The sequence below is a fragment of the Notamacropus eugenii genome, chromosome 5 (genome assembly GCF_028372415.1).
Source record: "Notamacropus eugenii isolate mMacEug1 chromosome 5, mMacEug1.pri_v2, whole genome shotgun sequence".
Taxonomy (NCBI): Eukaryota; Metazoa; Chordata; class Mammalia; order Diprotodontia; family Macropodidae; genus Notamacropus; species Notamacropus eugenii.
Genome location: NC_092876.1, coordinates 300,854,508 through 300,880,135, shown reverse-complemented (window position 1 = coordinate 300,880,135; position 25,628 = coordinate 300,854,508). Strand labels below are relative to the sequence as shown.

The 25,628-nt window shown below is 35.6% G+C and overlaps 1 protein-coding gene and 1 long non-coding RNA gene across 12 annotated transcripts in view; both read right to left on the bottom strand.

Moving 5' to 3' along the window:
* The window catches only part of NCKAP5 (NCK associated protein 5), a 1,146,457-nt gene that overhangs the window by 574,410 nt on the left and 546,419 nt on the right, over positions 1-25,628 (bottom strand). For all 11 annotated transcript variants that reach the window (XM_072613277.1, XM_072613276.1, XM_072613278.1 and 8 more), the window contains one exon: positions 1,390-1,453. In XM_072613277.1, coding sequence (XP_072469378.1) covers positions 1,390-1,453 — 64 coding nt within the window. The remainder of the gene's footprint in view (positions 1-1,389; positions 1,454-25,628) is intronic.
* Positions 11,625-25,628, bottom strand: part of LOC140506274 (uncharacterized) — a 55,386-nt gene continuing 41,382 nt past the window's right edge. The window contains exon 3 of the long non-coding RNA XR_011967841.1: positions 11,625-25,628. This exon is cut by the window's right edge and continues 29,621 nt beyond it. This is a non-coding gene — a long non-coding RNA (uncharacterized lncRNA).

Here is a 25,628-nt window from a genome sequence, read left to right as displayed (position 1 = left end):
TGGAACTGTAGAGGTTATGTAATGTAACTCCTTCATTTTAAAGATAAGGAAGCTGAAATCCAGAGGAGACAAGTGACTTGTTTGAATGAATAATGATATTTAATATTATAATGACTTATATTTAATGCATTTCTTACTATATTGAAATATAAAGTCCAGTCTGAAAATTCCCCATGCAGTGTATTTAATTAATCAACTGGTTAGCTTAATATCTGTCCCAGTCTTTTAAAACCAAATTTTCCAAGATATTAGTGAAGTTTGGTTATGTTTGGTTTTGTTTTTTGTTTTATATCCACAACTCCATTTGTCTTATAGAAAGTATCCAATTAAAGAAAACTACATTAAAGAATGTCATTACTAACACCTTGTCATCCAACTTCTAGATATCTGAGTGTATATTTTAGGTCATATTTTATATTTGTAAACATTCTTCATGGGTCACTATATCTCTGAAATTTGGAACAATCATTCCTCTAAACTTGACCTTTTGTTTTAGCCCTTTGCTTTTGAGGATTCAGACATGTTTATCTCACAAAAGTTCGGCATCTTTTGAACATAGTGGGTTTCTAATCAGCATTCGTGAAATCACAAGATTATGACATTAAAGATCTGAAAATATCACTTTGAAAAAAGAATTTCACACCAAAAAACTTTCATAAACTCTAGTTTTGTAATAAATGGAAGAAAAAAGGGGCCCCAGGGTCTGTTGTCTCAGGGGTAGCAGTAGCAGTTAATCCACAAAACAACATTTTTGTGGGTCCCAGAATAGACATTTTTAATGTTATTTGTGAACAAACAGCTACTTTGGCAAAAAACATGATATAAAGTGAAGATTCTGTGAACCAAAACAATCTCATCGATTTTACAGCAATTCAAAACAAAGTAACATCAGTTTTCTAAATGGTACAAGATGCAAAGGAAAGGGAAACCAATGAAATAATGGATAGTGCAGAAGAATGCAAGATTATAACATTATCAAGCACCTTACTCTCTTCTCTCTCTGCATACATACCCACTCACCCCTCTTCTCTGAGCTTGGAAAGCACAAATAACTGTTAAATATCCTAATTTGGAAATTGGATGTTGCTCATTTATGACCATAGTGTTCCTAGAGTTTGTGGACTGAGAATCCAATAGACCATCACAAAATGACCCTACAATCAAGGTGGGGGAGAGAACCTTTCCAAAGTAGTTGACTTTTTTTTTTGGCAAACAGCAGAATTGTCGAAGCTACATTATGAATACATCATTTACCAAAACATCATTAAGTCTGACGCAAGACCACTCATTTCCTGAGCTCTCCTTAATTAGACAAAATGCTTTCTGAGCCACAAACCCTTGAATGGGAAGCATCAAATCAGAATTTGGAAAGAGAATAGTCAGGCTCACCATTGTTCCTTCCCTTCTACTTCGGGCAACTTCTCGCTGCAGTCGAGCCACAGCCAACTTCTCCCTGGGAAGAAGAAAAAACCATGAATAGTTGTTCATTTTCTTCAGAGCAGACAAAATGAAACAGTTACATGGCACTGTTGCATTTGTTTGAGATCTCCAGGGTTACTCCCTCCTTGGCAAAGCTCTCCTCCTTGACCATGTTTGTTTTATAAAATTTTTGAGGGGCTATATAGAACTGGGCTGTTTTCACTTGACTGTCACAAAATGTAAAATCATCTCCCCTCCTGATCAGAAGGTTACAAAGTAGTATTAAATATATCCCATGTGATTCTTGCTTCATATTAGGGTAGGCATATCATTCATAAATTGTGTTTCTTTGCTTACTATGTTTCAGTTTTCTGTTGTTCAGCAAATTTTGCTAATACCTTTAAAAAATAACATTTAGATTTCTCCATTTATTTCCCTTCTATCCCCTTCCCTCTTTTATCAACAAACAAAAGAATGCACATTCTGTTCCACTCATAAAAATGTGATGTGTTACATTCCAAGATACATAAAATATGAAAATGCAGATTTGCAAAAGAACATCTTTGTAACACAACAGTTTATATCATATGATGGAACTCCTTGAGTTTATTTAAAATAATCCTATACTAACAATGCTTTTTGCATTTGATATTTTAGGAACCCATTCAGAACATAAAATGACGTCCACCTGTATTTTCAGAATGTATCAATTACAACCAATTAATACTCCAGTTATATTTAGTAAAAAGTCGCCTGGCATAGAGAAAAGAACCTTGGACTAGGAATTAGCCATTGACTATTCCAGGTCTAATATTGGCCTTTTCAATAGTTAATTGTATTAAGCAAATTACAATCTATTGCCTCTCTGGGTCTCAGTTGTCTCAGCTCTAAAATGAACTGAAAATAATTTCATTCATGTTATCTTTATTAATATTATGGTGAAGATCATACTGAGTACTACAGGGAAGTTTTAGATTTATCGAAGCTTTCCTGGTTGTCCCAGAATTGTTAGCCCTTAGTTATAACTGAGATTATTCAAGAAGAGATCCCTAATGTGCCACACTTATCTCAAGCAATTCATTACAGAGGGAGAAGAAAAGAGGCAGCATACTTAGGGTCAGGAAGACCTGGGTTCAAGTTCTACCACAAATATTTATAAGCTATTAGATCCTGGAGAAGTTACTGAACCTCTGTACCTTACAGATGTCACCTTTGTCTAGGACTATTATCATTCATTCTACATTTCAGTCCTAAAATCAAGAATAGGGAGCTTCAGGCCTGTAATCTAGATACATTTATCAATCTAATTTTATCTGGTTTATGGAATAAGTCACTTGAAACAGTATCTCCATCTGCACTTATCATTATAAAACTGAAACTTTTTTTTAATCCTCAGGTGAAATAGCCAAAAAAGCCACAAAGATGGATTATGCCATGAAATCTAATTCTGTGAACCCTTCTATGTACAAGCTTCATTATGCCTGGTCAGGTCATACATGAACACACACATCAATTTTTTAAAATATATATTTAAATTTATATTAAATTGTATATGTACATATGTATTGGTATATACATACACATGCACATATATGCACAGATATATGTGTGTGCATATGAATATACCTACATACATATTCATACATATACACATTCTCAAACTATTCCAAGGACCAGGAAAACATCCAGTTCTCTGCAGAGGTTCATTGTACCTCCCCAGCTTTAACTGTGGTTGATCTCTGCAGTTTCACAGAAAAAGGAACAGGAGCCCTGGTCCTAAGAAGTGCACACTTAGGGGCAGGGGCATTTAGTGCTCATTAAATGCTAGTTGATTGAACTCTTTAATTTTAATCAGCTTGAGTATTGCTGACATCTTATCAGGAAGGTGTTGACTAAAGAATGAGTACCATCGTGCCCCGGAATGTGGAGGCATGGTCAGATTGCCTGTGTTAAGTAAACCAGGAAAAGTCGTAAGATAATTACCACGAGGTAGAGTTTCTGGGCCTGCTAGGAGACAATGGTTACTCTATCCCCTCTTCCCCTTCTAAGAGCTGTTTTTTGTCTTGTTTTAGAACAAGGTCTGAAATGCAAGGTCTGAACCTGACCTATGTGAAAAAAAAACTATGCTAAGGGACATAATTTTTTTTAAACCTAGAAACTGAGGGAAGAACAATATTTTTTTTTCCTTTGGTAACAATACCAATTATCCTATATTCAAAGAACAAAAAAGGGACCATCCAGTGATAGGCTAAAAATGAGTTGTACAGAACTCTAACTTAAATTAGAAATATCTGGGGGTAAAAGAACTTGCTAAAATTACATGTCTGTATTTGTGCATGTGTTTACGCACACATAAAATCTACATGTGTGTATATATACATATATATTTAATCTGATATGACGATTAATTAGAAGATACTATTCAGTTTCTATAGGAGCTAGCCCAGATGATGGCCAATTCTTGTGCTAGCTATTTTCACATTGGGTTGATAGCTGTCATCTGCTAACATAGGCCATGAGAAAAGACATTTTAAAAAATAATTTCAATTGTTCTGGAGTTTTTAGGGACAAAATTTATTAATAAAATATAAAAATTACTGGTTCTTACCTCCCATCCCAACTATACCTTTTTAAAGTTTAGAGTTTGGGAAGATGCCAATCACTTTGAAGTGGCTACTCATTAAAGTGTCAACATTATTGAATAATTGATTTTGTGAAACATTAGACAGGTAAAACAAAAGTAGGAACTGGAAAATTACCATGTAGTCTATAAGATATGATCCTTGAATCAGGAAGAGCTGAGTTCAAATCCCATCTCAGTCACTTAGAAGCTGTGGAATTATGGGGTTTTTAACCTCTTTGAACCTTACCTTATTCATTCATAAAATGGAAAGGATAATCCCCATAGTTCCTACTTCACAGAATTATTGTAAGGCTAAACAGAGAAAATCAATGGAATGTCTGATACTAATGTCATTACTATTGACATAATATGAACACACAGTCAGTCCAAAACTATACTTATGAATGTAGTATGTGAACACAGAATGCCTTAGGAAGGCATGCACTCCTGGAAAAGATACCCTTGTCTCCTAACGTTCACACACACACACACACACACACACACACATACACCCCACGTACCCACACAGAATTGCTGAACTGTTCAATTGTTTAGGAACTATGCCATTCTTACAGAGGTTTTGAAGTTGAGCACAAACTAGCAGTCTCAAGCAGAAATTTACTGAAAAATAAACAATTTGCAAACTGGATTTAAACTATAATTTCTAAGAAAATAGGAACATTAGTTGCATTTTGCCTATATCCAACATTCTGTTTTCTCCAAATGCTGTTCCTGGAACTCTTTCCCTGTCTCTCCCGGTCTCTCTGTCTCTGTCTTTCTCTGTATCTGTCTCACTCAACGTCTGTGGCTATCTGCCTATCTATCTGTGTCTCTCTGTATTATGTGTTGGAGATGTTTTGAGGGACCTTTTCTTCTATACTAATATGCTGGTACTTTTGGTTAACATGTATCCATTGATTGAAGATGCTGAGTAGAAAAAGATACCTACTGTCATATTTTCAGGTTTGTAGGTCTTGCTATCTTTATCTCCCCTACGTGAGTGAAACCAAGTGTTTTTTAATGACATTTTTGTATTTGAGTCTGATCGTCTCTTTTCAAGTGGGTCCACTGATGCTTCTAACATTTCTTCTATTTTTAAGAGCTACGTATAAAACTGGTTTACTAACTACACATCTTAAATGACACAAAAATGGCAAATCCTGTTTTAAGACCTTATTTCACATGTTGCACAGTGTCAACTGCCACTTAGCTTTTTAAAGATGTTTTAGTAGAAACTGGAATGGTATACTATAACATGGGTGAGTGACTTTTAATTACAAAACAAAAGCTTACAGATGCTTCAGGATAGACAGGTACAAGAGTTATTTATTTCTTCTTTAGAGTAGTAGAAAGGGAATAAAAACTTTCACAATGGTAGAGAATATGTGATCATGACAAGATCAACCTCTGGTCAGTGGAACTATGGAAATCTCTCTTTTCTCCCCACAGAAGACCCTTCAAATATTGTTACTACTCCCATTCAATTTTATACCTGAATGGAGAGTTACGCAAAGGTTTATCAAATCCTTCAAGATGGAGAAATCCCTATTTAAGCTTTACTTAAAAATAAAAACTTTTCTTCCTGTGATTCATGAATTTTCAAGCACCAGTCACTTGTCTAAAAACAAAGACCATATTTTTTGTCCATGGTTCCTTGTGGTGTGTGTAAGCCAAGGATGCTGGCAACATATAAAATCCTCCAAGTGCCAAAATCAGAAAGATCTGTGCACGGGAAAAAAAAAAAAAAACTTTCTCCAATGAGAAAACAGCTTTTGGACTGGAATATACTCAGTTCATGATGTGTGGAGACCTCAAAGTTAAGGGCACTACGTAGCCATCTGTTGCACGAGTGTTGAAAGCCAGGCCTGTCTGGAGACAAATCAAGTTTATGTTACCACTTTAAATGAGCCCTGCCAGCTCATCCACCCATCTTCTGAATGAAACTACTGTGTACTCAAGTCTTAAACCAGGCAGATGGCTACCCTCAGTTAAGATGCCCCTGATGGAAGAACAGAAATGTCACTCTGTTTAAGTGTGACAAATAAGGTTTTCTACTATCAGCCTCCATTTGTGAAGAACTGTTTCTACACACTTTAAATCTCATTACCCCAAAATACAGGAGATGAACAATTCCTGTGCAACAAGCTGGCTTATGTGTGCAGGTGTGCCTCATTTTAAGCAGACTGAACACAGGGAGCTCTCATTTTTCTGTAATCCAAGCTGAAACTATTGCTTGCTACCATATGCTTTATGATTGATTTACGTTTCCCCATTACTTTATAAGAAAGAGACAAACGATAACTAAACAACTTGATTAAAAAGAAAACAATCACATATTATCACTTCTTTGCTTGACATTCAAAATCCTCTAAAATGAGAATTCTTAACTTGGGATCTGTGAACAATTCAAGATGGTTTAAAATACATACTTTGATAAATGCATTTCAATATAATTGGTTACCTTTATAATGCTCTGTGTTTTCTTTTTATGTATTTAAAATAATTTTGTATTCTCTGAAGGGATCCATAGGCTTTAGCAGACTTTCAAAGGGCATCATGACATAAAAATGATTAAGAATATTTGTTCTACAATCTTCCGCCAGTCAACATTTCCATCTTCATCTGCTGAACTCTGGATTCTAGCCCCTTTCTACTCCAGGCAAAGCATGCTGTCTTGCTTCCTGAACATTGTGCTGTGCTTTCCCAGCTCTGTTCCTTTGTGCCCTATACCTGGAAAACCCTTCCTCCCTTTCTTTGCCCACTGAATTTCTGCTCATCCTTCATATGCCAACTCAGATGCCACTTCCTTGTTGACACCTTCCCTAACTGCTCTCCCTCCCCAGTTGACAATTACATTCCTTGAAGAAAACATAGCACTTTTTGAGGCACCTCTCTATAACAGTGATCACACAGTAGGGGTATTACAGATATCTGTTTTAAAATCTCCACCTACTATACTATATGTTGTATGAAGCCAGGGACCACTTTATATTGCCTTCCATTCCTAGGAGATGACTCTGTATATATGAGGACTTTTAATAATTACCTGTTGAATGAATACATTAATAATATTTTAAACATTCAGTCAATGACTTGTATCTTATAGAAACCTAGATTTTTTAGATATGGAAGAATACTTAGAATTCCTCTAGGTCCACTTTTCATATTAAAAACTTTTGACAAAAATAACTGATGATGATAACCAAGACAACCCTGAGGCATTGCAAGAGCTAAAGAACCTTTTAAGTTGATGAAAGATTAAATTATGCTTGAGTAGTTTTAGTTTTATGAATGGCTATTATATGTGTTTTCTGTGTGGTGATATTAATGCAATCATATTCAAATAACCAGAATATTCAATTATTCTGGACCAAAAGGAGTTTAATATATAGGGAAGCCTATAATTATAAAAAAATAGTAAAAGGATAATTTTTAGCCAAGGATTTGTCTTACAATGCCTTTCACTGGTAAATGCTGGTAGTTAAATTTTTATTTGATGTTAGTGGGAGATGTAGAGTTCAAAGACATTAAGTTATGATCTTTCAAGTCACTAGTTACCATATAAAGTGCAGCACTCCTGCATATTTTTTTTAACACCAGAAACATTTCCTCAGGCACTCTTTTAGATACAACAGGCAGGTTATTAGTTTACCTTATAAAACACAGTGCTATGGAAAAGGATTTGGAAGAGCAACTAGAGAGCCTTTCCCACCAGTAACTCCTAGGATCTTCTAAAAACAGATGGACATTAGGGAGCTAAGCAGAATATTTGCTCAAAATAAAAAGAGAAAAGTGTTTAATGGATGTTGTAAGCACATGGACTCTGAGGGAAATCTCTAGGTCAGTATAAAGATGAAAATCTATCAAAATATTACCTCTATTGAGGCTGTGATTTTCAATCCCAAAGATGAACACATAATTGTTTTAATTATCTTTCTTTGTAAAAAGAAAGGGTTCTATGGTAGGATGGGGCTGACTATCAAAAAATGACCATTGCAGAAAACATTAGACACATCAGTAAAACTAACAAAAATATAGGAACACAAAAGCTTCTGTAAAAGGGGGTTGACATTAGAGAACAGATCAATATCTGTCCAGGTCCAGGTTTAATATACAGGTTTATATATATCTGAGGTCTTTAACATACATACCAAAGGAAAGAGAAAGAATCCTTCAAACTAGATCAGAGTTCTGTTCTATCCACTTCATGGTCTTACGTTAGATAACAGAGTCCCACTCTACTTCTCTTCTCCCCATACTGTCTTACCCAATCTCCCCTCAGGCTGATTTTTTTTCATCATCTTTGTCTGTGTTTCCTTCTCTCCTCCTTGCCTTTTTCAGTGTACTACATACAGCCAGGCTAGAGCAGCAGATTTACCAAATACTAAACAGAATTACGGGATCACAGGATTAAAACCTGAAGATAAATTGGAGGTTATCTAATTCAACCTTTCCGTATTTCACAGATTAGGAAACTAAGACCTACAGAAGTTGTCCTAAATCACCTGCCAGTGACAGAGCTGAAGTCTTCTGTCTCTGAATAAAAGTGCAAGGTCCTGAAACATTGCCATCTTTCAAAGACCTCCTGGAATTCCATTTCTGCTTCATAAAGCCTGTATTGACTTTAGAAGAAAGAAGGTAATAGTTTGTTTTCTCTCAGCCAATTTCATTTCAACCCTACCTTTTCTCTCTATTTGCAGCTCGTTTATTCTATTACATTTGTATGTTCCGCACACCTCAGGCACTTCCTGAATTTTGTTATTACCTTTGCTATTTGAACCTTATCAAAGATACTACCACATAATATGATCATAGGCAGATCAGTCTGTCATTCACATATCACATTTCACTTTCACAGCCAATTTTGAAAGGGTTATGGAAAGACAGACACAATACCATAATACTAGAATTACATTAGAAAAGTGGCTGCAGGAAGATAGCAGAGAGGTCAGAAAATTCCAAGCTCTTCAGAATTCCCCAACAAACAAGACAAAATAGGACCTCAGGGAGAATGTAGGGTGGTTAAAAAAATGAAAAAGAGTTGGGGCAGAATAGTGGTCTTCCTAGGACAACTGGAGAAAAATGGAAGAAAAATCTCAGGACTACGGTTGGGTCCCTGTGAAGTCTAATCACCTCCAGGCTAGTTCCACTGAACTGGGGCTAGATGTATTGGGAGGTATCCTTGGTCCTGGTCACAAGAATTTTCACCTCCCTGGTAGAGAGGGGAGTTGGATGTCTGAGCAGGGGAAGATTGAGGGAACCTCTGCTGATATGGGACACCAGGCCCAGCTGTGCTGCCCAGATGCACCCCTGAATGAGAAGGAACCAGCACAAGCCCAATGAGTGCAGAAGCAGTAGGGTGGGGACACTGATGGCTGTGAACAGTTCTCAGCTTCAGCTTATGGGAGTTCTCAGCTTCAGGGAAACTGAGGTCACAGGGAAAAACTGAAAGAGGATCTGAGGCCAGAGGCATCATCCCCCATACACTTGGATTAGAGGTAATTAGAACAAGTTGCTACAAATTAAAACAAACAATAAAAAACAATGAGCAGGCAAAGGAGAAAGAACTCAACCATGGAAAGTTACTATGCGAATAGAGAAAACTGGGGTTCATTTTCAGAGGAGGATATTGAAACAAACAAAAAACCTCTCCTATCCCAAAGAGTAACATAAAATGGTCACCTGCCTAAAAAGAATTCATAGAAGAACTTTAAAAAGACTTTAAAAATCAAATGAGACTAAGGAAAAATTTTTATTTAACAATACAAAAAAGCCAAGAAGATTATGAAAAGAAAATTACCCAAGTGCAAAAGGAGATCCAGAATCTTAAGGAAGAAAACAAAGTTCTTGAAAATTAGAATTAGGCAAGGTGAAGCCAGCAAAGTTACAAGAAACCAAGAAATAATAATACAAAGAATGAAAAAAGTAGGAAAGAATGTGAAGTTATCTCATAAGAAAAACAACTGAGGTGGAGAACAGATCAAAAAGAAAGAAATGTAAGATTAATTGAACTACCTAAAAGCAGCAATAAAAAAAGAATCTTGATACAATAATACAAGAAATAATTAAAGAAAATTCTCCTAAAGTGTTAGAACAAAAGAGGAAAGCAGAAATAGAAAAAAAAATACACTGATTATGACTTGAAAGAGGTCCTACAAGGAAAACCTACAGGAATATCATAGCTAAATTCTGAAACCTCCAGCTCAAGAAGTAACTATTTTGAGAAACAAACAAACAAAAAAAATCAAATATGGCAGAACTCCAATTAGAATCACATAAGGCCAAGCAGTGGCTACACTAAAAGACCACAGGTCTTGGAATATTATATATTAAAGAGCAAAAGAACTGAAGTTGTTGTTGAAAATATCATACCGAGAAAAGTTAAGCATAATCCTAAATGGAAAAAAAAGACATTCAATGAATTGCCAGACTTTCAGGATTTTATTGCAAAAAACACTTGAACTTAATAGAAAGTTTGACGTACAAGATCCAAGAGAAATTTAAGGTAAACATCAAAGACTAATTACAAGGAATTCAATAAGGACAGACTGTTTACTTTTTACATGAGGAAATGTAAACTATATGTCTAAGATTGTAATTAGTAGTTGGGTAGTTTGAAAGAAAGATTGGAGTAAAGCTGAGTATGATGTGATTCTATAAAGTAATACCATCTAGGAAAAGGTAAAAAGAGTAACTATCTTATACAAATGAGGGGTGAGAGGAAGAATGACACAGAGGAATTAGATGGGGAAGGAGGGCTGGTAGTTTTGGAAACCTACTTTCATTGGGAATGAGTTAAAGAGGGAATCATATATACATATATATATATATATATACACACACACACATATATATATGTGTGTGTATATATAAAAGGCTAAGGGGATAGGGAAGGGTGAGGGATTTTTAGAGGGAATCCTAGTCATATCAGATCTTGGTTAAAGAGAGAACAATATATACATTTAGAAGGGAATAAAAGTCCTCTAAATTTATAAAGAAATAAAAGGATGAGGAAATAGAATGCAGTGGGGAGAGAACAGAAGTGTGTTTAGATTCATGGGAATGATATAAAGAGGAAACAGCAATATTTGGAAGGCTACAAAAGTCTTCTACATTCAGATAGAAATAAGAGGGAAAGGGAAAAGGGGGTGGGAGGTGATAAGGAAGGGATTCTTGGAGGAAGGGTAGGTTAAGTAATAGGAGGCAAGGTAGTAGGTAGAAGTAAAGTAGAGGAGTCAGGAGAGATAGGAAATAAGAAATACATACAAACATAAAATAAAAGTCAAGAGAATTTATGAGGGGGAAAAAAGAAGCAGGAATTGCAATCCTGTTCTCAGACAAATTTAAAGCTAAAATAGATTGAATCAAAAGAGAAAAATAGGGAAACTACACTATAAGTTAGTTATATTAATCAATATTGCTTTAGGCCAGATGTTCCCAAACTTATTTGGCCTACTGAACCCTTTAAAAAATTACTGTGCCCCCCTGGAAATGTACTTTCTTTAATCTTTTAATTTTTTTTTATAGTTTTGTCATTTAAAAAATATAGTATCTTTTTAAATGGCATGGCTTAAATTTAATAATTTATTGTAAATTTGGGGGGGGGGGGGGGGTTTCCTGCATTGAAATTTTGATGAAACGATATTGCTTCAGGTGACTATATAGTATCATATTGTAAACAAGTCATTACATGCACATATTCAGGCTGATGCATTCTGGACTTCCCAACAATGCACAATACACTCGCCTGCCAACAGTTGCTTGTTAACACCTGTCGGCAGAACTGACCATTGATCAGTTATAACTTGAATTTCATATGTTTATTTGGAAAAAAATGTAATCACTAAAACTTTAACTGTTATACAACAGATGAAACATGTATGAACAGCTTTTTTCAAAATTTTCTTATATTCTTTCCTTATATTTCCACCACTCCTTTATTTTTATTCAATGTCCCCCAACTGCACCTGAGGCTATACTCCCCCTCATTGTTCCAGCACTCCCCAAGGGGCAGTTTTATCCACTTTGGGAACCTCTAAAAATAACTAGACAATATAAGGTTACAATACTGCTGTGGTGTAGCAAATGATGAGCTGGTAGATTTAGAAAAAAATATGGAAAGCCTTATGAAAGAAGATGTTATCCACCTGCAGAGAAATAGAGCAAGAATAGTATGATTTTACATAGATGTCTATGAATGTACATATGTGTTATCATTATGGATATCTATGCATGTGTATGCATGTGTATATGTTTGTAGATATGTTTGCTTATATCTATGTACATATATATGTATGTATATATGTGTGTTTATAAATATAAAAGTATAAACACACACAGAGGCTTAATTTTAGCCTTCTTGGGGGTGGGGAGGAAGGGCAGAAAAAGAGTAAAGCAAAAAGTGCACAGCAGAGAACAAAATAAAACCTACAAGGAAGTAAAGAACGACAGCTCTGAACACAATGTGTAGTGTTTATTATATAGGCTTTCTTGAAATGAAAATTTATTGCTTCATATTTTGAATCCTCTCTGATGTCCTGCTATGCACATGGCAATTTCTTTTTCTTTTCTTATTTTGTATTTAAGTGTATATTTTTTAAAAAATACAAAAAAATGTGGCTCCACTGTACATACCTTTTGACCCAATTCTAATTACTGATGATATAGCAGATTTAGTCATAAGGGGAAATACCTCTATTCATGGATCCATCCATCTATCTAATCAATCTCTCTCAGTGAGGATAAAGACAGCAAGAAAGTTCACACACTCTCTCTCTCTCTCTCTCTCTCTCTCTCTCTCTCTCTCTCTCTCTCTCTCTCTCATAGTACTTTTTTGTGGTAGTAAGAAACTGTTAACAAGGTGGCACCCACTGACTTCAGAATAGCTGAACAAAGTCAGATATATGAATTAATGGAATGTAGTTCAGGAAGAAATAATGAATATAATAAACTCATAGAAACATGAAAATATCTATATGAATAGGTGTTCAGTGAAATATACAGAACTAGAAAAATGATACACATCATAAATTCAGAACATAAAAGAATACAAAGAAAAAATGAAGCCAAACTCTGAGAAACTGTTATAAATAATCTTGGTTCTGAAGAATAAATAATGAAACATACTTCCCTCTTCTCAGTAGGGAGTCAGGAAATCAGGCAGAAAACTGTGGACATCATCAGACATGAGTAACTGTTATTCCTTGGTTTTTTGTTTTGGGTTTTCTTTTTGCTTAACTGTTTATCTTCGTTGCAAGAAAACATTCCTGCTCAAGCAGAGGCCAGGGTAGAGGACAATTCAGAAGGGTGGGGATGTAAAACGAGACATCAGTAAAAGTTTTTTCTTAGTTTTACTTCTGCTGTTTCAGACAATATATCCCTGTAGTTCCGTGGAAAGAACATTGAACTTGGAGACAAAGAGCACTGAACTGAGTTCAAATCATTCTTATTTTACAGATGAATAAATGAGGCTTAAAAGGGTTGAATGATATGATTTAGTATGATAGAGTGGCTAGAGATCTGCTCTTGCAGTCAGAAAGACCTGGACTGAAATTCTACCTCAGACTCTTATTAGCTCTATTACCTTGGACAAGTCATTTAACTTATTTGGGACTCAATTTACCTACCTATAAAATGGAGAAGTTGTATTAGATGACTTATAAAGTCCCTTCACACTTTAAGTTTATGATCCTATGATTCATCCCAGTTCTAGATATAGGATCCTACCTATAAAATACAGGTAGAGTGTTCTTTGTTGCTGGAAGGAATGTCACTATGGTTGCTACTACTATTGAAGCAGTAGTCACATAGAGAAGTCAGTAATATCTGAAACCCCCAAAGATAAGGGAAGTCCCTCCATTTTTTAAATGTCAAAGAGACTGATAAAATCAGATAGTATTTATTACATTTGCTTTTACGTCAGATACCTTTTTATCTGTTCCATGCCAAAAGACAAATTTTAATTCACTGCATAGTGATCCAGGTTTGTGTCACCATTACTGCTTTATAATTTTATCAAATTTAAGGTCAAAAGGGATCTTAAGAGTACGTGCAATCCCATTCCCCAATTTTACAAATAAAAATAAAAACCTGAAGCAAAGACATATTCATAGAAGTGCAGCGTGTGCCCCAGTTCCTTTGGGCCTATTTTTACTTTGACACTGGTAAATATATTTTTCCTTTTTTGTATTAAGTAGCAGAGGTAGTAAAAGGAGAGGGAAAAACTGTAAATATTATCCATACAGTAGCATCAACTTTCCACTTTGCTTTTATAGTCACAAATCTAGCAAGAATGATCTCATGAAAACCCTTCTCCTGCTTTCACCCAATTATTCCATTCCACTTTTCTCAGTTCCACTGTAGGAATCAGGGCTATTGCTCCATACAGGTCTGTATTATTGCCCACAGCAGTACCTATAACATGAAGACCACTCGGGAAACTTTCTCTGCCAAGATGTCCCCATACAACACAATTATTTCATAGGTGTGTTGAATTTTAGATCTGGAAGGGACCAGAGAGAGCACACAGTTTAACTCCTATTTTACAGACGAGGAAACTGCAGTTCAAAGATGTGGTGGTCATGCAACTCCATTGGTAATTTTGGCTTTTATTAGAATTTGTGGAGCTTTGTCTTTCCCCACACAGAAAGACCAAAAAGTGTCCTATGTAGAACAAAGTGGCTTTTGTCCATATTTCCCTTGTTTCGAAAAATCAAAAAAGAAAATTGTGGCTAACACGTTTAGAGTACTATCATGACTCTTCACTTATTGTTTCAACTCTTCTTCAAGGCATTCCTTATTTGATTTATGTAAATCATTTATTTTGTGTGTTTTTTTGCAAATCCAGTGCTTTAGGTAGACATAGCCTATAAGACATTGTCCCAGACAACAATGTTTCACAATAACCTTATCAATATAATGTAGCCAAGCCCTAGTTTAAGTTCATGAAGTCACAATGTAACATTTGGCAACCATACAAGGACAGACTTGCATGTTTAAGTGATGATCAGAGCTAGGATTCAATTCATTGTGGCAAGATTCCCATGAAGGTCAGTCAGCTTGTAGTTTGCAGCTATCATGCTGGTTAATTTTTGCCCAAAAGTATTGCTCCTATGAAACTGCTACATGTAACATCTTCTCTCCCAAAGTCAAGTTTATATGTAACCAATTTTGGGGGGTATACAAGTATATTTGCACTGATAATCTCATAGATGAGCCTTTAGTAATATGAAAAGTTCTGTCAAATAACTATCCCTTAAAAAAATAAAAGTCCCCAATGTGTGTACTGTTTCCTAAATGTGGGGGTATAATAAAAAGTTTTTGACTTAAAGTTTCTGGTTAGGTCAAAATCCTTTAGGAAAACAGAATGAAAATCACCAAGCAATTTCTTTGAGAGAAATATGTTCTGTTTTGAATTCTCTATTTAACTGAAGAGAGCACTAGATGGGGAGTCAAAAGTCCTGGGTTTTAATTTTGTAACTTCTGCATATAATTTGTTTAATTTAGGGCAAGCAACTTCCACTCTCTCAGTCTTAATTTCTTCACTTGTAAAATGAAGTAGTTGGATAAGCCCATATCCTTCTCCCATTCCCACCCCAGCTCTGAATACTATGAACCTAATTTCTAATATGTTTTTTGCACAAAAAATGGCAAAAGGAAATCTAAATTTTAATAACTATTAATTTCATATGTCAGGGACCTTTAGGAGCACCCTGAAAGCTTGATGAATGGGGAAGCCAAGATTAAAAAGAACACATCATCATTCCAATTTCTACCATGAGCCAAAAGAAGAACAGTAAGGCTGCAATCTATAACTGATGCAAGACCATGGCTGAATGAGTGGTTACAAGCCATTCTCTTCTCACACTAAGGCCTACTGGGGAGCCAGACACGCCAGAGGGTACAACAATGCTTAGCGCCAATTGCACCTGTCAAATGTACAGATGGAAGAACCGGTGGCAACTGTTTCAAAGTAATGCTTAAATTAATTAGCCTTTCCTAAGCACATCATTTAATTACTAGTCCCCTCTGATATCCAATCTGTGTGAAGACTTGAGAGAAACTTCAGGCTGGAGTTAGATTAGCAGTTTTCTCTAAACTTTTTTTTTTCCTACAAATAATGCTAGTGTTGTCCTAAAACTTTAAAATACCAAAAACTATACTTTTATTACATGCTTTAGGGAAAGCTATTAACTTCAGTGATGTATAAAAGTCAGTAGGTTTATAGTGCTTTCTAAATTGTTGACCTTTACACAATTTTGCTCAGCAATAACCAATAGTCAGCATGAAACAAAACGGGGTTGACATATACACCCCACTGATTTCAAGACCTGTAACTTTAATAACGCTGTGTTGTGCTGATTAAGAAATAGAAGAAAGGATTAGCATGGAAGCTGTTTTTAAAAAATCCATGTGTCAGAACAGAGGACTAACAATTTGAAAAAGGAACCCAGAAAATGAAATTCATCTCAGTTGTCTGCCTTTTAGCCATAGCTAAAGGCCTCTATTCCACATCTTCATCCTTCTTGACCTTTCTGCTGCTTCTGACAGAGTAACTAATCTATTTCACTTTTGTTCCCTGTCCATTACACAATTGTAAGATTTCGTCCTATTCTGGTTTTTATCTCAGTTTTTGAGAGCTGATTATTCTCTTTCTTGCCAGATGTCATGAGAATGTTTCAGGGTAGATGCAGCCCTATAGATTTCAGGGCCAAAAGCAAGGTGGCATAGTGGGGAACCACAAGAATAGTGGGTAGGGCTAATTAGGAGGGAGGGTCACCAGCTGCTCTAGCTCCATAAGGGTAATGAGAATCGGCTGAGCCAAAGTCAAGTGACTGAACCCAAAGCCTAGCCAAAAGATGGAATTGGAGGCTGTAACTAGCAGAGCAAAAGAACCTTTGGGGATATAAATAAAAAGATGTTCTAAGAGGTTCCCCTAAGAGCAACACTACAAGAACTATGTTCTGTCTACGTTTATCACCACTGGAAACAACACAGGTGTTGCCATACAGATAGTGTAGGTCATAGGAGATAAAATGTTGGAAGTGTAGTCAGGAAGTGCTGGGCAGAATTCCATTTCTGCCACTTATTAGTTGTGTGACCATAGGCATGTACTGAGCCTCAAGTATTCATCTGTAAAATGAAAATAATCACATCGAGAGCACCTACCTATCGGATTTTTTTGTGAGGATCACACAGCCTTACGACATGGCAATGTTATTATCATAATCCACACAGTAGGTACAGAATCAACATTTGTTGATTAAATAGGTAAATAAATGAATATGTCCTATAGTTTCCTCAACCTTCTTTGCTTCTCCTCTGAAATTTATAATCTTCACTAGCCTAGTTCCAATCTGAATGATCAAGTGAACATTATCTGGGTGAAAACAGATGGCTTCTATATTTGTTTATTGCATAGAATGTGTTTTTCTTACATGCTCACATTCAAAGCAGTAAAAAAAAAAAAATGAATGAGGCTCTCACCTTTATTCTTTCTTATTTGAGTCACTGAAATGTACTAAACTTTTTTTTCTTCAAAATCCTTACAAATGAATTCTACAAAACCAAAAAATAAATAAAACCTCTCTCTGCAATTTAGTTATTTGACTATTTAATTCAATTATTTATTTAATTATTGTTAAGTTATTAATTTAATTATTACAACAGCATTTTCTTTCTTAGTTTCAAAATCTGTTCAAAATATTCCTTCCAAATTCTTGTTCTCTTTTATTTTACTAAAGAACCTCTAAAACAAAAAGGATAGATGTGATGCTACTGAACAACTCAGACTTCTGAACCAAAATCTCCTACTATTTGTCTAACATTTCCTTCTTCCATCTGTCTTTTTTATTTTTAGATTAAAATCTCACTAGAGAAATACACCTTCCCCAGGGAATTTATGGAATGTAATATAATTTTCTTAATAAAGAAGTCTACCATCTTTTACTACCAATGCTTCATGCAAGTATGTACTATCTAAACTTGGATTAAAAGGGAAAGTCTTCACACACACAAAAAATAAATCATTGATTTGGTCAAGTCTCTAGCCACCTCACAAGGAGTATCACACACCTGTGGCAGCAGTCCTTATATAGCAACTAATTAGCGTCCTCAGCTTTCTATTGTCAGTGGCCCAGAAATTTCATTCTGGTTGTATTCTGATGATGAAGGCCCCAAGATACTAGCTGTGAGCTATATCAGGCCATCTGTCCAGAGGTAAAAACAGATGACTTCTGATTTTTATTGAAATGAATTGGTGATACCTAGTGAATGGAAACGTGGCAAAATGAAAACATATCAAATGTAATTTAATTTGTCAAACATTCAATAAATACTTACCCTGGGTAAGTCACTATTAAAAAGTCACTATTATAAAATAAAAATACTGTTTAAAAATATCTTCCCTGGTGTAGTCACAAATTCTAGAGATAAATTCTATTGCCAAAACTTTTCTTTTTTATTTGAAGATATTATATCAGGAACCAGAAAGAGTCAACTAGCATGTTACTTCACAGTTACAAAGTTCTAAACTAACATTATCAAATTTAATCCTTATGGCCATTCCGCCAGGCATACAGGATAATTCTACAGAGGTTAAATGATTTGCTCAAGGTTAAACAGCTAGTAAGTACCAAAGCCAGAACATGAAACTAGGTCTTTTCCCACGATACAAGACTGTCCCTTGAGTTAAATGATTTCTTACTACAAATTACCTTGAATATCAAGGGAATTTACTTTTTACATACTGTGTCTTTCATTCAACAAATATTTTAAAACCTACTGTGTTTAACAGTACCAGGCTATGAGCTAAGTGCTGAGTGAGTTACAAACATGATTAAGACCTACTAACTCTCATGCAGAGCTCCCCATAAAATTATTCAAATAATGCAAATGGCATAACTAAAACTGAAAAACCTACATGTGACTAGCACCATATGAGTACCCTAAATTATTTTGATACTTGTATAATCTACAACATTTGGTTAAATGGAATGATGTCTTTGCAGCACTCTCACCAATGACCCACAGTAATAGGTAATATACTTCCCCCTCCATCCCCTCACCTTTGTGGCAACTATTTAAACTGACTTATTCATTAGCACTCTTTTACCTAGTACCAAGAATGCATTTGTCATGAAACTAGTGAGTAAAAGTGATGCAATCAAACTATCTTGTTTGCATAGAATCTGAGCCTGTGGCTATAGCCTCATGACCATAATGTTTTCCCCATCATGCATGTACACAAGCTATACTGAATGCCTGGAACGAAAAATAAAATCCTAAACTTCCTCCAAGACTCAACTCAGGGGCTACCTACTACCAAAAACATTTCAAAAATCCCTACTTTGTGCACATACTAATCTGTGGAAAAAGTAGTGGAAAAGGTATCTTGTAGAATGTAGTACCTTGAATCCAGGAGGCACTTTTCTTTTTGTCTTTTTATCCCCAGATTTAACACAATGCTTGGCACTTAGTAATACTGCTGATTGAGTTAAACTGAATTAGGGCAAAAAGAGAAGCCCATTACTTTAGGCCTAGGAAATAGGCCTTAAAGCCAGCAAGAGCTCAAGTCTTGCTTGTGACACAAGCTATGTGACCTTAGGCAAATCTCTAAACTTATAAATAATAGACAATGGCCAACTGCATTTCTAGAAAGAATTTTCCCAATTAGGTCACTTTATCAATGAACTCATGGAGCCAGGCCCCCTCCCTTTTGCTCTTCAGTCACTTCAGCCATGTCCAGCTCTTCATGACTCCATTTGGGGTTTTCTTGGCAAAAATGCTAACTATAGTGATTTGCCATTTCCTCCTTCAGTTCATTTTACAGATGAGTAAACTGAGGCAAATATGGGTAAGTGATTTGCCCAGGGCCACATGACTAGTAAGTGTCTGAGGTCAGATTTGAACTCAGGAAGATGAGTCTTCCTGACTTCAGGCCCAGTGCTCTATTCACTGTGCCACCAAGCTGTCCAAAAGACTCTAAGAAAATGATCAAAATCACATGCATAAGTCTACAATTTCCTAGGTCCTCAGAAGAACTTATAATAGGATCTATTAATTTTTTTTCTCAAAGGACTAAAAATTTTTTCTCTCTCTTTTCTCCTCCTTTCAGAATTTCTCATTTCTTTGGGGTTTTTTTTACACTCATCTATACTCTTATTCTCTTATTTTTAATTATGATTTTGACATTTTTATATCCTATAGATTTTTTTTAAGATTGACATTCTGGAATCCTTCCTAATTAATTTTCATTCAATATCACATCAAAGAGTGTACGTAATTACAAATAAGTTACTTTTTTAAAAAAAATTTTTATATTCCACATTTTTTGCCTTTTAAAAACATTTTTATATAAGAACATTTTATCATGCAACTGTATTTATTTTCTACCTCCATTTCCTCACATTTTCAATAGACATTCCCCTTTCTACCTATCTATATCCTGTATGTTATAGGATCACAGATTTAGACCTGAAAGGGACATCAGAAATCATCTCATTCAATCCTTTCATTTTACAGATGAGGAAATGAAACCAAGAAAAGGTAAATGACTTGCCCAAGTAATAATTAGCAAAAGTAAAATTTTAATCAGTTCTTCTAACTCCATATCCAGCACCATTTTCATACTGTCTCATACTTAGCATAATCTTCTTTCTTATTGTTAGTGTACTATGTGCCTCACAGTGAAGTTAATAATAAATGCTAATTTTCTTCTTTTCTTCCTAGAAATGCTCACTTTGTCACCACAATATAATATGTATAATATGCTATATGCTCAAATGTGCATTTTAGGGTATGTAACTATTAATCTGAAGAATATTTATATTTACTCTATATTCTCACTTGATTTCATCATCAGATCAAAGGCTAAAACTGTAAGTTTCATGAGGTATGCCTCTTCTATAAAAATAACTATATTTCTAGATGCTCAGAGGGAAAAAGAAACTCCTCTGTCTTCTTTTAAAAATCCAATCTTTTTCAAAGACAGGTAAAGTATAATTAGCACCTAGCTTGGATGTTGGCTGAAAAGCAGCAAAACAGGTCAATGATGGGAACCTCAGCGGGAGAAGTGAAAGTACCCGATAAGAAAACAAAGATCCTAATGTCAAATAGATGATTCATGAATTGAAATCAGACTGTGAAATAGATTAATGTGCATTACACTAGATGAGAGCCTAAGAGGAGGAATAAAATTACAAAGAAACAAAAAAGCATCAGAATATCTTATGGTCTAGGGTCTTCTCAAGGTGGAGAGAAAAGGGAATTTACTGAAGATGGAAAAAGCAATTTGTAAGGAAACAACAGCAGATGTTTTCTTAAGATAATAAGAGCACAACAGCCAGGCAGGGAAACAAAGAATTCTTTCAAAAGGAGATTATTGTAAACTTTCTATTTATACATAAGTGCATCTAAGCATTCCTGAAAACTATCATCTCTTTTAGGGACGTGGTAAGAAGAAACAAAAACAAACAAAGGCATCCTTTATGTACTGAAAGGGGGAAGGGAAGGAAACCCAGTGGATTAAACGAAGAAGTAGCAGAAAGGCTGTGTAATGATACTACAACTGCCTATGGAAGAGTGGTCACTAGAGATGTGAACAGTAGTGTCCAGAAGGAGAAAAGGTTTTGGCCTGGAAAGGTGTTTCAGCCAACCTAGGCTGTGGATGATGAAGATGGCCTCTAAGACGTACTTGAGCATTTTTCTGCGTAGATGTGGTTGTTCAGGCTGTAATGTGGACAATGAACTGTTTCCAAGAATTTTATGTCTACGTTGTTGTTGTTTGTTTTTTAAACAGTCACTTTGATGACTTGCAGCTTCCAGTTTTAATTTTATTCCCAAAATTCCAAAGAGAAAAGGTAGAGAGGCTCACATAGTATGGCAGATAGGCACAGTGGTTTAGTGGATAAAGCACTGAACTTGGTATCTAAAAGATCAGGACTGGAATACCACTTTAGATACTGACTAGCTGTGTGACCCTGGGAAAGTCACTTACCCTCTATTGCTTCATCTGTAGTTACCTCATAGAATGCCATGAAGATAAGATAAAGTATATTTAAAGTGCTTTGCAAGGCCTAAAGACTAATATAAATGTGAAATGTAATTTGACTGAAAGTAGAACAGCCATCGGGGTAAGGGAAGAAATTTTTTAAAAATTAGTAAGTGTTTATAACACTGATCATACTTTCCCTGGCTTCCTGGTTCCTTTCACCTCTAATCTATTTATTTAGAATTCCTTTTATTACTTTATCCCTGCTTTTATCTATTCATTTCCCTCTTCTCACTGTAACAATTCTATCTCAGTGGCTGTAATCTGAGGCTCCCATACTTCTAACTTAAAAATCATTACCAAGAATTTTACATTATAAGACCTGGTTAAGATGAAGATACTGTCACCCATTATTGTGGATTTTTATTCCCCATCTGCCATGTACAGAAATTGGAAACCATGAATATGAAATCAGGGAAAAATCTATTTTCTACAAAGAAGTCACGGCATCTATTATAGCAGTCTCAGTAGAATTAGAATAAAAGACCACTTATTAGAAAAGGAAGCATGATATTTTATACCAAATCACCTCAGAAATCTTACAATTTTAGAATTGAGAGGGGCTATGGAAACCATCTACCTTAATACCTTAATTTATTGAAAAGGAAACTAAAATTCAAAAAAGATAACAATTTATTCAAGGTCATATAGTCATTTAGTGGCAAAATTAAGATTATAACCCAGTTCCCCTAAATCATGTTCAGCAGTCTGTCAACCTGACAGATTCAATAATCATTTATGGATTAACTACTCTAGAAAGGCCTTAGGCACAAAGGGGATATAAAGACAAATAATACATGATCAAGAGACTGGAAATTTAATACAGGACATAAAATGTACAGAGAAAATAAAGCCAAATGTACTACGAGCATTCGGAGGAAGAAATTAAGAAAGTTTTCATGGAATAAGTGACATGAATGGATCTGTAAAGAATAGATAGAATTTCCAGGAAGAAAGAGGAAGAAATAGAGAGAATTCATTCAGAACCACAGGATAGGACATACAGGCAAGGCAGTATGAGTAGGGGGTTTAGTAGTGTTGATCAAGAAGACCTCTGATCAACTGAGTCCTCCTAATCTACTTGATAAAGTTAAGGCATGAGCTTTAATCAGAGAAGGACACCTATACTTGTACTCAGGTCACTTGCTGAAGGACATGGGATTGGCTGTTACAGAAAAGGGTGTGAGGTTTGCTCAGCTTACATAAAAATTCCAGGCTGGTTTCTGTGAGCTTCCATAATTAGGGGTATTAATCACGAGGATTTCCTTCAAGATGGGTCAGAAAAGGATAGATTCATTCACAAATTTCTCCTTTCAGTAGTTTATTACAGTAAGATGCTTCCACTTCCTTTCTCTTTGGGGTGTTTCACTCTTTAGATTTCCAAGAAGGGAGAGAGAAGATTTCTTTTCTCCTTCCCCAAACACAGCTATAAGCACATGGCAGTCAGAACCTGGAACTGGGTGAACCCACATAACTGGCTACCATTTTGTTTCTGCCTTTGTTTTCTTCTCTAAGGACAGGTCAACTACTGTTGATTCTGAAATATGTATTTTTCCAGCTTTGCCAGCTACTTTGTAAACCTGCATGTTCTTGAATCTGAGATTCAGTCATCAGTCAACCATAGAGTGAAGAGTTTCTTGGAGTAGGAGATGGCCACCACTAGCTAATCTTGTTGCTAAAGGGCTAAAGAAAGCCACGCCAAGGCTGGCTGGAGGTTGAGACCTTCTGAGTTGAGTTACTCAAACAGCAGAGATCCAAGGTGAATGCTAATGACGTTATTTTTCTCCAGTCTCTCAAAGTTGTTTTTATCTTCTAGGGGAAGTAAAAAGTCTAGGCACTATTTGAGGTGTTTTATATTTTTTAATTTATCATGACATTGTCAAATGCTTTCTGTTTTGGAAAGTTTATATGAGTGGAGGAAATAAAGAGCTATCTAAAATTTGCAGTTTATATGAGTGGAGGGAATAAAAGCTGTCTAAAATTTTCATTGTACTTTTATACCTTTCCTATAAGAGATCCTGCTCTTATCAACATTTCAGTGAGACTCAAGACATGAGTCATACTAAGTTTAGGGTTAGAGATTTCCTTAGAGCTTTGCTATGGAAAAAGTTCAATGAGTGAGATATAAAAAGAAATCCTTCTTTGGCATCAGCCACCACTCTCCCCATGATCAATCTTGGTCTGTATAAGCCTCTGTGGGAAGAAGCCTCTTGAGTGTGTGTCAAATAAGAATGACAAATCATTTACTTTGGTGGAATATGGTATACATGAAAGGGAGTAGCCATCATGTAGGCTTCATATAAATTGAGAAGGTCCCTGAAAATCAAACTAAGGAGTTTTAACTGTAACAATTCTGCACTGTGCTTTCTTGGATTTCTATTGTGGGTAAAGGAGAGAGAGGGAGAGAAGAAGAGGGAGCAGGAAAAGGTGGGGGGGAGAGTGCGCACACAATACCATGTTTATGAGGGTCCCACTGCTTCTAGTTCTTAACATTTGGGAAACTGACTGTCCAAAAGAAAGGAAGCACATAGAATATGTCATGTCAGATCTTGGCTTGTTTTTGTCTGAACCGCTGAAAAGCTGGTGAACTCTAACCCAGTCACTCCAAACTACAGTAAAAGCTGAATAGCCTTGTTTCCCTAAAGTGCATAATAAGTTAGCTTTAGTGTGGGTTCACCCTTCTTGGGCATTTTACATTTTGTGTGCCCTGTCTAGATTGATAAGTTGGATGGGGACAATGTAATTCCAATTTATCCTCATATCAGGAAAACACACACACACACACACACACACACACACACATATCTGCTATGTGCCAAAGCAAACAAGATAAGTGTCTCAATATCATTAAACACGAAGTCGTTATAATTCTATAAGTGAGAACTGTAGGGCACCTTGCAGATCAACTGATCCAAAATTCCTCATTTTTAAAAATGTGGAACTGAAGCCCAAAAAACTTTGTGACTTGTCCCCCAAAAAGTGAATCCATACTATCTTTAGGAAGAAGATTAATCAAATAACAGTTATTAATTTGACTTCTCTTGGACAGCAAGGAAAACGTAGGAGAGGATGGGGAAGGCACAGTTTCTAAGGCTAGTGATTATAATGAGCTCCAAATTCACTTCTCAGAAAATAAAGTTTTTTAAGATTTTCACAGCACATACCCACATAGTAAATAAATCTCAAAATAAATAGAATCTATCCTTATTTGAGGGATTTATTCACTTAGATTTTGATTCCAGTCTTTTCCACAAAGGCAGGGAGAAAGAAATTCTTCAAAGCCCTTTGTGCCCTAGACCAAGATTGTCTCCCCAGTAACTAGATAGGAAAGAAAAAGAATGGACTTCTAGCGGATAATGGCAAAACTGAGATTTGTAGCTAACGCCATCCTTGAGCACAGTTCACAAAAGCATCATGTGTTTTCTCTCATCTTTGGCTTTCTCTAAGTTCTCATTTTCTAAAAGAAAAAAAGAAAAGAAAGAAGATTTAGCAGGTATCTATACACAAGAAGGTCTGATCATTTAAAGCCTGGAAAAA